The sequence below is a fragment of the Aquila chrysaetos genome, chromosome 16 (assembly GCF_900496995.4).
Source record: "Aquila chrysaetos chrysaetos chromosome 16, bAquChr1.4, whole genome shotgun sequence".
Taxonomy (NCBI): Eukaryota; Metazoa; Chordata; class Aves; order Accipitriformes; family Accipitridae; genus Aquila; species Aquila chrysaetos.
The window spans coordinates 2,973,129-2,986,859 of record NC_044019.1 but is presented as its reverse complement, the minus strand read 5'-3'; the positions used below and the strand labels follow the sequence as shown (position 1 = coordinate 2,986,859).

Sequence of the window (13,731 nt, the reverse complement as noted above, 5' to 3'; positions counted from 1 at the left end):
AAGAACTATTTGTAGGTATTTTCTCTGTTTGACTTAGCTGACTTTTCAGGTAATTGGTTCTTTCAGTTGTATATCGGAGAGTGCTTTGCTTGGTAGTTTGTATCAATATTAATGGGACTTCAAGGGTTCTCCATCTGCTAGGAACAGGTAATAGAATTTAAAATGTAGAAAAAAATGCAGTGGTATCTAGAGTAGCTTAATTAGAATTTTTAAAGATGTTGCAAGTGCTTTACTCAGAGCACTTCAGAAACCGTGCCCTCGAGTCTGCGCAGTGCAGCTAGGAACGGCCATGGAACAGACTGGTTTTCTCGTGCATAGGGACTGATTTCATCCTATTTTGCACAGTACTACATCACAAACAATCCACTGATTCCAGAAATGTATTTAGTTGTTTAATCTATTTTTTCATTTTGTATTTCTAAATTTTAGAATTATGGTGTCTAGCCAAGACAGTTCCACTTGAAGTTGAGATATTGTTTGGAGAGCATATCCAATGGGAATAAACTTGGCAGCTATGTGGAGGAGGTGCTTCTCACAGCAACAGGAGTGTTGCAAAGCAAGACTAATAGTCTGCTTTTCAGAGAACAATTTACAAATTACTTTAAAAAAAATGACATTGTTAGTCCTGATACAAAAATTATTAACATAAATTTTGCATTGTCTTATTTGGGTTTCGGTAACGAAATATAATTAACAGTAACACCAGTTAAAAGATTTTCCTTAAACAGTTTTCCTTAAAACAAATGTTTCTCAAAAATCACAGAGTTCAGTTATGGTATGTTTTCTGACTTTAAATATATAGTGATATTTCTGGCCAAAGAAAACTCAAGAGCGTATGCTAGAACAACTGAAGTACCATAGTTCGAAGACTGACATGCATTGATTCACAAGATTAATTTGTTAGAGTTGCAATGGATTTTTCCCAAATGTGTGAGTGAAGTAATATGCATTTACCAAGGGTTTTATTTTAAATTTTGAAAGTATAAGTAAAATAGCATATAACCTTGGGCTAAAGCAACACAATTTATTTCCTTCTTCTACCACTGAAGAAATAGATGCATTGGTTTTTTCCACTGGATCAGAAATGTACCATGCTTGGGGAATTAATTAGAATTAATTAGTTGCCGGGTTTTTTTTTTTTGCGCTGGATCTAAAAATGCATTTAATGAGAAAATGTGAACAGCAGGAATTTTAATCCATGCTCCTGCAAAAATTGTTGCTTTTAAAATAGTGTTATACGTCTTAAAGGAAAAGTAATTTTCTGAGAATATGTTGTTTGTTTAAAAGCTTTCAAGAAACTTTGACATAAAAATACATATTTTTCAGTAGTTCATAGATGAGTTGCTAGTCGTTCCATGTCAGAAAACTTTTCAGTGTTACAGGACCTAATGCCTTGAGGAATACAAAGATATTGAGGAATATGCAAGATCAGACCATATCCCCGTCATAATGAAAGAGCTTTTTAAGTTACACAGACATGGTCTGGAGACAGGGGAATAAGCAAGACACTAGAAATGAATTAAGAATGAGATTACAATTTTCATCTAATAAACTACCAACTTCTATTTGGCTTTAGTTCAGTTGCCTCGACATCATCTTTACTGTCATCAGCTTTCTGTGTGACAAAGCCAGTCTTCACGAAGATCCCAAGCTACATCCTTGACTTCTGCTACAAATACAAATGATTGTGCAGCCTCCAGGTCACCAGGAGATCCCTTCATTTTTCAAAATTAAAAGGAAATCATAATACACTGTCCTAAAATGTTGAGTACAGGGAGGAATCTTCCATCTGCCAGTACGCCTAACAGTAACCGAGCAGGCCATCTTCTAAACAAAGTTTACAACTTAGGAAAAGTCTGAGGTTTGATGGCAGTGTTAACAGAGGCAGCAGCTGTACAAGCATCTCAGCATAACTTGTCAGTAGCTTCATCTGTACTAGGAACCCAGAATCCTAATCCTGTACCAATAGAATTAAATTAAATACTTGTTAGATGTATCCTTATCTTCAACCCAGCTTCCTTTAACACCTAAAATTGTGAGCATATTTGCATATGGCTCATCTATGTTGACGACTTAGACCTTGATCTAGACAATTAATTCTCCCCAAATCATTAGCAAGCTCTTTGACAACCTCTCATCTCCCTTGATTGCCCTGCACTCCCACTTTCCTTCTCCCACAGTGAGAGTCCCTTTCACCAGGGATGGCAACAAGCCCGTGGCCCTCAGAGCCAGGGAGACAAGAGCAGGGATGAGTGCTTCAGTGCCCCACATCTGTCATGTAAAAAAATGGAAAAAATGTATACTTACTGTGAGATTAGTATTTATTTAATGTTTTCTGTTCTTTAACTATAAAAGAACCAGACTACATACAACAATATAAACATATGTAGTACATACACAATTTAACATACAATAAAGACAAATTCAGTAATGCACCACTGTAGAAAAAATGTTACAAAAAGCACTTAAAGATTTGATCCCCACCCCTTAAAAAGGGTAAATTGCCTGTATGGTGGTGATGCACGTTAATTCTCAACTTTGGTTCAGTTTGGTTTTCTCTCTTCCAGCCTGACACATACACTCACAGACACCTCAGCATCAGGTCAGGTACACTTGCAGATCTGGCAGCTTGTGGTAAAACATCAGTGCAATTTCTCTATTACTGATCTGCAGAAAACATCCAGTTACTAAATCTGGAAAGGGCTGCTGGGTTCACACTGCCACCCGGATTGTACTCTGAATTGTCTGTGAATGCTGCCAGGCTGTCTTTTCTAAAATACTATAAAGACCCACGATTCAGAACTTTACGCGACCTTTTTCCCCACATAGAACTATTGATCCCAAATACCTGTGGAAGCAGAGCACCGGATATCAGTCCCTTCTTTCATTCCCTAGCACTCCTCTTTCTCATCAAAATAATCTGCTTAACATTGGATACTGTTTCTTCTTAGTTGTCCGTGGTTTTTTTTAAGTACCCTTATTTTGCTTGTACTGGAGCACTTTTTAAAAAGTCATAATCTGCTATGTTTAAAAGTTCAGTAAACAACAAAAGAAGAGTTAAAACAGTAAAAAATTTAAAAGAAGATGGCCATACAGAGAAAGCCGGGGTAACTGGATTTCACATACATCAGATTCAGATGGTACAAATGAAAATGCTATTGTACCAATTAGTATTTTAGGACAATTTACTTTTGATTAAACTACTCCACTGATCTGTCTGAAGATACTGTATTAACTGGCAACATTCACACATTGGTTTTCAAAAGTGAAAATCTTCCTCAACAAATATATAGCATCTTGTTTAATAATACAGTGCTATTACTGTACTGGCTTTCACTTGGACAGATCCTGGAATGGGCTTGGAGATTTATGAAGGTCCTTGAATCTACCCATAAATCCATCTGCATGATGGTATCTAAAATAAGCAGGTTCTAAAATCAGGGCATCTCCCCAAAGTGTTAACTCTTGTTTAGTTTAGTGAGTATTCTAGTTTTCACTTTCCTACAGGAGGAGAGAAGAATCCTCCAAGTCTCCAAACACTGAAGTATTCAAAACTTTAGTGATCTAGAAAAGGCTGTTATAGCTATCAATAGCCATTATTTACCAGCAAAAGATGTCTGTCTTGTATTAGAAACACAAACAACTACAAGAAGAAACAATTTCAAAGCAAGCTTCCTATTTTTGAGTAACACACACTGGTTTGGGTCAGAGCTCGCATACCTTAGTTACTAACAACCAAACAACAAGACAGAATTTGAAAAATCAGTAGCACAGCCATTGGCTCTAAAATTAAATTTGTGTTCACATAGTTCCCCTCCAACCCAAAAAGAAGCCAGCAGCTAAAAATTAAAATAAGCCTTGCCACTGAAGAACTTTAAGAATTTCTAAGACCTGATTTGACTTCTAATTCTGCAAAACTGTCAGTGTGTGCTTAAATTTTACCCTTATAACTAGTCTCGTGATCAGTGGGACCAATTGTGTGTCTAAGCCTTCATAGGACTGGAGACTTAGCTGGTTATGCTAAAAGCACGTAAGAAGTGTGGAGTCATGTATTTTGACAGTTAAAATATTTTGTATCTTGACTGGCAGTCCAAAGTTTAAAGTCTAGTATATTGTCTTTGGATATTTGGGGGTGGCATTTAAAGTTGCTGTGTACAGCACGTTGTTTTGAGACTTTTTTTTTTGGGTGGTGGGTAGTGTTTGGTTTGGTTTGATTTTTTTCTTTCTTTTTTTAACTTACTAGTACTCAGACACCTGCCTATAACTATTTAATAAAAAACAAAGAAGTCGCTATACTCACTGGTGGTGTTTTAGTAAAAGTGCTCTGCTGACCTACATGGCAGAGATGATGACATCTTAACTATAACTCCAGACCTAAAAGCAGCTCTGTGTGGGCATGCACACCACACGTACGTGTATAAATGGAGCCGCTGGCAAGGTTTTAACAACTTCACAACCTTTTTGTTCTCATACATGCTACTAACATTTCTAGACATGTAGAAAATCTGAATTTCAAACAATCCAACAAAAGGCAAAAAACAGACTCTCTTCAGTTATTTGGTTGACATGTTAACAGTGCCCTTTAAGAGAAGAAATGCAATTTTTATGTGCACGTTAAAGGGCACTGTCAACTTAAGTTGGATCCAAAAATCTTTAATACTAATGAAAATGTTTTAATAATTTAAAAAGAAAAAAAAAGACGTTTTGAAATATGAATAATTCCCAGGCACTTCTGAAACAAAAATGTATAAACCTAAAGATCCCAATAAAATAAAAATGAACAGATTTCACTGTTTGACTGAAAACAGTGAAAAGAAAAAAGGGGTTATTACATTCTTCATTGATTCAGGATATTCTAAAACAACAGGTAAATAGAGGTTTTAAATATCATAGTCTGTAAAAGCAGGTTTTAAAAAGTCTGTTTGTGAAATACCCAATATAATTCAAAATTATCTAGAAAGAATATTTGGGAGTCTGTTCCCCCCCATCTGCATGCATTTTATTGTAGGCATTTGACAGCATTTTCTTCTAGCTAGGATCAGTGACTGCTTCCCAGCTGCATGGATTTCTCTCACCCAGCATGAAAAAATGAAAAGGTTTAAAAAGAGTTTCAAAAGTTAAGATGATTATAAAACTACAAAAACTGGTAAGGTAACAAAGTCAGTGTCAATAACATAAAAGATTTTCTAAAAAAAAACCCACCAGGTTGGCTGGGTTTTAAGTTGACAGCATCCTTTTAGTCCTTTCCTACCAAGAATCTGATTCTTGCTTGCAAACTGTCTGCCACCAGAAATGGATATATTCATTTTTAATTCCCAGAAATTGAAATGTGAGCCTTAATCTAGACACTCTCAGGTTTACTTAGTCACCTTTTGAACGGTAAAAAATCAAAGCAACCCTCTCAGAGAGTTTTATTTTCTAGACAATCAAAAAGCTCCAGAATGCTCCAAGATCCACAAATATAGTTAAGTCACTTCTACAAATAAGGTTCGGTTTATAAGAATTTGTCATTTAAACTAGACTAAAGGACTTCAGTTATGAAACTGCCTTACAAAACATCAGTAAATTAAATGACCACATTTGGAAGATTTACAAGGTCTTGCACCAAGAAATTAAATGCGCTACAAATACCAGTGCAGCATGTATTCCTTTAGTGAAATACAGTGCAATTATGTGCAAAAGTACGTTAAAACGTATACTCCTAAACAAAGTCAATTACATAGAGCTAAGACTTTAAGATATGTAGTCTGCGTGGCCTTTAAAAAACTTTGAGAAAGAGATATTAGAAATAACTTTCCTAAAAACATTATTTTTGATTCTTCATTAAGCACCATATGAATATTTTAAAACAGCTGCATCATTTTCTCAAAGCTTGTAGAGGCTGGATCTACAATGGAAGATTTCAGGAAAAACATCCAAAAACTAAATGGAAAGCACAGCAAACAGATTTACATGAACATCTGGTCACAAGAATGTGGATAAACTACATCCTCTTCTAAATACAAAGGCTGAAGGACTCCACTGAAAACAAAGCAGCACAATATGACAGATCAACAGGAAACATCGATTTTGGTGGTCACTTTCAATCTGGAATGTGAACGGCGTACCCCCCACCCGCACCCCTTACCCAGTGTTACACAAACCTTAACACAGCTCCATTCTCTATGCACAAGACACACAAGAACAATCTCTAAGACCAAAGAAAGCAGGTTGAAGTAAAATTGCTGAAGGTCTCTGCAGTCATTCCTGCAGCTCTTACTAACAGACTTTCGCAAGAGGTTAATTTTCTGTACTCTGAATTACTTTACAGTTTCAGAGTTAGCTAGCCCGCACCTCAGCACAGCTCAGCCGTGTGAGAAGCTAAATCTTCTGACGGTTTAATTGTGGTGCACTAGCCAGAACCATGCCCAGCTGATATTCCACGTCTAGTGGCTTCTACCAATATTTACAATGAGGTGGCATCTTCACGCTAGAATGGCCGGAAATTGGGATGCCTGGTCACTAAATACCATTTTGGATCCCTGTTTACATTCTTACCCCACTTGCATTAGCGAGTTCGTCTCCCAACAAACACAGATAATCCATGACTCTTTTTCAGGTGTTCTCACATGCAGAAGTCCATCCTTTATCAGATAAGCAGATACCAAAAAACCACCCTCTGATGTTGGATGGACTCAACAAAAATAGAGTAGTATTCCAAAAGACTAACCCTGGTAGGCTGGAGGTGGCATTTTCAAATCTGCCAACATGATTTACAAGCCGACATTTTGCTCAGATTTTCAAAAGTGCTAAGGACCCAAAACCGCAGCAGGATCTTCAAAGGAGCTCAGCTCCAAATCTGGCATCTACAAGAGTTTTGATGGTCTTAATTTCAATGACTGAAATAGGGGCTATAGAGCCCTGAATTTTTTAAAGATCTTGTCCCAGTGAGATTTTTCTATGATGATATATGTCACTATGATACAGTTCAGCTATTACAAACTCAAATTTACAGATGACCTGGAATAGGGACTACTGAAAGCTTATGCAACTTAAGTTACAGAAAATAAATGTAGCACGGGATGCCAGTATCTTCTTGCGAAGGTGGCACTCATGAAGAATTTAGACCAGACTATTTCAAAACAAGTCTCTTTACCTTCTGCTCTTTTCAGGAATCAACAGTAAAGGGACTTGTTTAAAAAGAAGCTTGTTTCTTCTTTCCTCATCCTACCTGATCTGGCAATGAACTTTAAACTCCATTTGTGATATCAGATCACCTCTCAATGAGTAAATTGCGACACGACTATAGGACTACTGTTTCACTGTAGGATGAAGCAGATAGAGAAGCTGAATTGTTCTTTTTCAGTATGTAAAATAAAAACAAAAGGTATGCAAAAAAACCCCAAACAAACCCTGGTTAAATCAGGGGGCTCTTTGTTTTTTAGGTTCCATCTAATGTTTGCCAAATGTAAAGCCTTTACACTAAAAACCTTAAGAAGCGCTGCCTTGTTAAATGGGAGGAACTGCTCAATTTTTGTCAGCCATGTCTGTCTACAGGCTTCTGATCTAGCACTTACTCCAGCTAGAAAGACTCATACAATTTGCCTTTTCATGAAACACTTACGAACAATATACTAAAGAAGCATTAACAGTCTTGTTTCACAGTATATTTCAGTTTTGTCTCTTCATTAGGAAACAGTAGGTTACCCATAGGCAAACAGGCTTTCTGTTGGTGGTGCATTTTCTTCTAAAGCTTCCCAGCTTGATTTTTGATAGCTTGTATCAACTTGCTACTGGAAAGGCAAAAAAAAATCTCACCTCCTTTGAAAGCCAACCTTTATCTATCCCAGCAAAGAAACATGAGGTCCACGCTAAGTTTTTTTTTTAAAAAAAAAAAACAACAAAACAGTACTTGGATAAGTTCACACAACAACACAAACCATGAGAAGGATTACCAAAGACTAGAAGAAAATATAGTAAAAGAAAAGGATTTGCATACAAAGAGGCTAGTAAAAATTTCTGAGATTTCCTACCCAATTGCTTCAAAAAGGGTATTCAGAGCTGGTTTATATGCATAGCTCAGATATTTATATTTAACTGCTCCTCGGCTACATCAGCTGTGAATCTGGCTATTTAATCTACCAGAATCAGAATTGCCAAGTAACCTGCTTGACAGCTTTTAACTTCTAGTGTAAAAAACTGAAGAAAATTGGGCAGTTTGCTTAGTCTAAACTGAGAGACCAGGACACTAGACACCATAATGTATGCTTAATATTTCTTAAGCCAAGACTACTAATGTCTAAATGACATTAAAGACACATCTGAAGATCTGTAGTCCAAGCTCTTCAGAGAGAAAGATGCAATAAAAACAATACAGAAAGAGAAGTTTGTTCTCTAAATACCTGCAATTAAGGACACGTGAAATATGTTTATTCTGTCTATGCTTTCATCAGGAGCATATTTTTGTTATCCTGGTTTGTCTGTCCTGGCTTCCAGGTCAAATCCAGTCTAAGCAAACACTTAAGGTTTACAATCTAGATAATACTGTCCTAATACAGAAGGATCACAACTTAGTTTAGAAAAGTCCAAGATAATGGATGAGAACTACATTTCTTTTAATGTAATCTTCAGAGAGAAGATGGTGCCCCTTTCAGATCAGGGATTAAGGACCATGACAGCATTATTTGAAGAAACCTGTTATCAAAACAAAACAGAGATGTTCCACCTGCAAAATCAAAATTAGGAGGCAGAGACACCACTGGAAATTGCTCAAGTACAACCTCTGTGAACCCCAGACAGAAGATTCTTCACAGATTTCTGGTGCACAGCACTGAAAAGTATTAAAAATTCCAATTCTCCCCACTATTCTATTAAAAAATGGAATATAAAAAACCAGCACAGTCTCACTAATTGGGCAAACATGCAGTTTCCAGTTGCAGACTGACCACTGCCAGGGAAACACTTTAAATGCTCCCACTCTCCTCTCACTGCTACATAAGTGTTTCTCGATCTGATAAGCTCCTGTGGATTTCCTGCTTGTCATCACCATCGGCATCATCATCATCAGCTGGATCGTTTTCCTCTCCAGACTCCACATATATGGGCCAATCATTATCAGCATCACCCTTCTCTTGGCCTTCTGATGAAGGTTCCATTAGGCTGAGGTTAATGGGCATCGAGTCCTCATGGGTAGTGGTCACGCAGGTGCAGCTGTCGCACAAGCCAAAGCGTCGTAATCCTTGAGACAGGCTACTTGTGAATGTTCTCCTGCAACCTTTACAGATAATTGGCTTGTTTGATCGATGCACCTGAGGTTAAAAATAGAACACTATGGTAAAAAAGGCAATCTGCCTTCTCACTTTAGCCCTTTCTAGGGTGCTGGTTTGCATATATTCCTGGAACAGAAAAACATCTACACTTAAGCTAAAGGGCAGATGATCCCATCACATTTCCAGCGACAAAGATTTGGGGCTACATAAGTGCTAACGAACCAAATATCCGTGGCTTAAACTTATTATTAGAAAAGTTCATCTCACATTGGCAACAATCATTTTGTCGAACGTATTTTGGGAATACGATCGGGAAAATATTTCCTGATAAATATAATCTTTCAAACTTACACTTAAAGCGTGACTCCGAAGGTGTTCCTGCCGAGTGAAACGTTTCCCACACGTCTCACAGGGGTAGGGTCTCTCACCTGTGTGAGAGCGAATGTGCCGTTTTAGTATTCCTTTCTGTTTAGCCGTGTAGGGACAAAACGGACATTTGTGAAGCTTGATTGGCACAACTAACACATCACCTTTTGGAAAAAAAACACAATGCATTAGATTAGGCAGTTCACCAACATTAGCTGTGTTGGTTTCTTATCCTCCTTGCTGCACATCTGAGTCAGGATAATTGCACTTTCACCTCTCATTGTATTTGGCTTACCTGGAACTCCTGTAGGTTGTGCAATTTCAGAAGACATCATGCAGCTGCAGACGATCAAGTCCCTTGAAAATCTGCCTGCCTATGCTTACATAGCTGATACTTTAAGGGAGTTGGCTCACAACAGAAAAACAAATGAATTTTATTTTAAGAAGCCATTTAATTATGTGCCAAAAATTTGCTTTTAGTGCAGTGGGGTTTCTGTGCTCTCTCAGCCATAGAAAGTCTCCAACTTTCTTTTTTTTTAAGATACCATTAGCATTAAACAGCATTAGAAACTAAAATCTTTAACACAAATTACAGGTAGAAGTAGTGCAATGTTTCCCGTGTGCTTTTACAAAGTGCATAAATTTAGATGTGGGGAACTCATCTAAAAATATGAATGCTTGTTTCTACTGCCATTCACTTTAGCCTTTCTATTGGTAATAACAAGATGAAGGACTCCAATACATTTGCTGATAGCATTTTACTTTTCCTAAAATCAAATGATATGCACACAAGTAATATCTAATTTATGAAGTCAGATGCAAAAAGAGAGAATTAAATTTGAAGATAACATTTTACATAAACATGGGTATTCCCAAGTTTGTCAGTATCAGCTCACATATGAGCTTCCTTTCCATCATAAAGGTTGAGATGTTATACTACAAGATCAGTTTTCCCTGTTTGAGGTACTGATTCAGGAAATTGTTTGCATATCAAGTCTTGAGCTCTTTAACAGTTACACCAAAGTGGGGCTGTAGAACATTCCTTGTACTAAGGTTTGTCCAACCCAGTCTCAAAAAAAAAGTGTCTAGTATTAACGTGTGGCTATCAAGTGAAATTCATCTCACCCAATTTTGGACCTTCACAAGGTATTGCTAATCCCTGCTGGACATTTAGAGCTCCGGTTAAAAAAAAGAAAAGCAGTTCTTAGACCTGCCTTGCTTCCAGGCTCTCCAGAGGTGCCTGTTTACCCTCCATCAGCTGTGACGGGGACCAGGGTGACTGGAACAGACGCGGACACTTGAAAGTAAGTGGCATTTATCTTAACTGTCAGCCTGAATTCTCGAGAGAACCATTCTTTATCAGGACTTTGTAGTTCTCGTTCCTAGTGTCTTGTGAAAATGCTAAGACAGCAGGACCACTAAAAACGGCGAAGAGATACCTCCATTCTACTAAATGCTTACGATGTTCAGTTTTAGGAGAGAAACATAACTGAATGCAAGGTTTGGTTTTTTTTCCCCACTCCTATTTAAAGCACATCTACCATTAACATTTCTAAGACGTTGTCATAAGACCTGATGTTCTCTATCAAATTCTAGAAGCATTTCCCTTTTAATGATTCATTAACAGTGTGAAGATTTTAAGAGAGAAAAAAAAGTAATCAAAGTTTGTGTGTTAGATGCTCTTGCCTTGCTACATGTCAAAAACCATAGGCATGATCTGGTGGTGACAGCACTCTGTTCTGCTAACTTTAGTCTTCTGGTGACTGTAAGACTGGGTTTGTGATTTTATCAGATTCCTTATTTTAAAGCTGTGAGAGAATATATTGGTTTTATTTGCTTTAAGATCACACATGCACGCTTGAGCTGAAAATGACACAGATGTAAGCTTGCTATCTAGAGTAGAATATTCAGTGAAAGATTTCCTCTCTGTGGCCCACACCATTATTGAATTTGTCACATCCCGAACAGCGACGGCACTTGCAACATTTGTCAGAGCCGCCTCCCATCTTCGTAAGGCAGTTTGGATGAGGCAAGTTGTGTGCCAGCATTGCCGTAAGCAGATAAAATGCCCAAATCCTTATTGTCCACTTCAGGAGAAATGCATATGGACACGACCTTCTTCTTCTCCAGGTCCCTGACATCGCTGCTAGGAGATATTCCTGCCAGCGTGAGACATCCCAACAGGCCTGGGCTTGGGAAAGCCGCAGAACCTCAGGTGACCAGCAGCTGAAAAGCGAGTCTGCCTCTAGAGGTAAAAGTTAAGTCTCGTCTTTATGCAATACCACAGAGTTTAAAGCTTTCAGTGCTCTTAAAGAATTTCTAGGTATCGCTCAGTATTGAATAAAACTGATTTCTGCCCTTTTGAAGTTCAAAGTAACAGCAAACAGACTATCATCCAGCAACTGATGTGCTGGCAGGAGCTGCGGTGGAATAAGCTACTTCTGCTCTGCCAGGTTCTACAGCAGATCCCTCTTGTGGCAGCTCAACTTAATCTTTCTGATTGCTCTTTCTAACACTAACATTATGAGAGGAAGATTATTTTTAAAAATTCACCTGCCGTTCAACAAGGTCCCAAATGAGATTGTTTATTAAAGCAGTGTCACCAACACCAAGCTCCAGCATCTGTTTCAAAGAGACTGTAAAAGCTGTCAGAAATACTTACCTCCCAAACGCTGCACTGAATAAAAGAGTACAGCTTTCTTTTGAACTCCAGAACAATAGTTTATTTTGCTACGGCATAATATTCAGCAATATATTCCTGGACAAGAATGAGAGTGACAAAGGAAGTCGCACCACTAAGCGGTTTCCTCCTCGATTATACAGACTACACCCCCCCAGAGTCCTCTCACCTGTGTCCTCACCATACCAGTCGCTGTGAATGTCCATCATGGAACTCATGGCTACCCCTGCGTCCTCTGGCCTACCCTCAAAGCCCCGGACAAAGTGATGAACCACATCATCTTTTCTCTGAGCTGAGCTGTTGCGCAACAGGGCCTCTAGGAATTGTTTCATATGATAGTTATTGCAGGCCAGGTCCATCGCCTGCCCGCCGTGCAGCCCCTCTTCCATCTGCTCGAGGGACAACGGAGTCGGGTACTGCGGCAGCCGTTCACCCACTTCTACCTCCACTTCATCCGAATCAAACTCCACTTTGGGTTCCACCCCCTTGGGCAGCGAAGAATTAACGTCGTCCGGGGAGTCGCTGCTGAGGGGGTCTCTGACGACGAGCTCCAGGGGATGGCAGCTGCTGCATTCACCACAGGGAGGATCTCTCTGGCAATCCGAAATTCTTTCCTTTTCCTGCAGGGAAGAGACAGGGGCAGAGCACTGGCTCTTTGAGCTGTACGAGGTGCCCTCTCTCGCAGAACTAGCGCTCCCGCTATCAGCCTGATAGAAAGCAGCTTCTCTCTCTATTTTCCTGCAAATATCTAACGATGACCTTATATACGTTTTGCAGAAGTTGACCACATCGGTCATCTGCAAATAGCTAGCCGCAGACATCACCTCAATAACATTTTCCCCACAGAGATCTAGCTTCCCGGAATAAAGGAAATCTAGGATGATGGAGAAGGCCTCCGAGGTGACAATGTCCAGCGAGGCGGTGCTGTGGCGTCCGCTGTCCTGGATGTAGTGAATCAGCAGGGCTCGGAAATAACCGCTGTTGGCGAACAAAATGTTTTTGTGCGCTTTGAAGATCCTCCCTTCCACGATAATGCTGCAGTCGCAGAAGAAGTCCCTCTTGCGCTGCTCGTTGAGCTCTCCCAAAAGCTTGGTGTAGTACGACTGCATCTCCATTGCTCCCGCTGACAGAATCAACCACAAGGCACCGTCAAGCAGGAGGGACTCCCGGGGACCACCACGCCGCCAGCCTCTCCCCGGGGCCCGCGGGTAACTTCTGGAGAACCGGAGGGGACGGGAGGGAACCGGAGGGAACCGGAGGGAACGGGAGCGGCCCCGCCGCCACCTCCCCACCGCCGCGCGGACCCCCGTGGCTCTTTCCCCGCCACCCGGCAGGCACCGTCGCCGCCGCCGAGGATTGTTTCCTTCAGCCCCGGTAAACCGGGCGGTAACCCGGGGGAACCGAGCCGCTCCGCCCGCCCCGCCGCCCTCCCGGGAG

At 39.7% G+C, this 13,731-nt stretch overlaps 1 protein-coding gene across 2 annotated transcripts; it reads right to left on the bottom strand.

Annotated features, from left to right (window-relative positions):
• Positions 1-2,303: 2,303 nt before the first annotated feature.
• Positions 2,304-13,724, bottom strand: ZBTB8B (zinc finger and BTB domain containing 8B). 2 transcript variants are annotated; one of them, XM_030039687.2, is made up of 3 exons: positions 12,464-13,721; positions 9,600-9,778; positions 2,304-9,287 (listed from the first exon to the last, which is right to left on the bottom strand). In XM_030039687.2, the coding sequence occupies exons 1-3, from the start codon at positions 13,407-13,409 to the stop codon at positions 8,970-8,972; spliced, it is 1,443 nt and encodes a 480-aa protein (XP_029895547.1). In that variant the 5' UTR covers positions 13,410-13,721; the 3' UTR covers positions 2,304-8,969. The 2 variants fall into 2 exon arrangements, 1 of the variants encoding a protein (XP_029895547.1); XR_005934177.1 differs by lacking the exon at positions 2,304-9,287 and adding an exon at positions 9,910-11,859 and having other exon boundaries at positions 9,698-9,778; positions 12,464-13,724.
• Between the last annotated feature and the right edge of the window lie 7 nt (positions 13,725-13,731).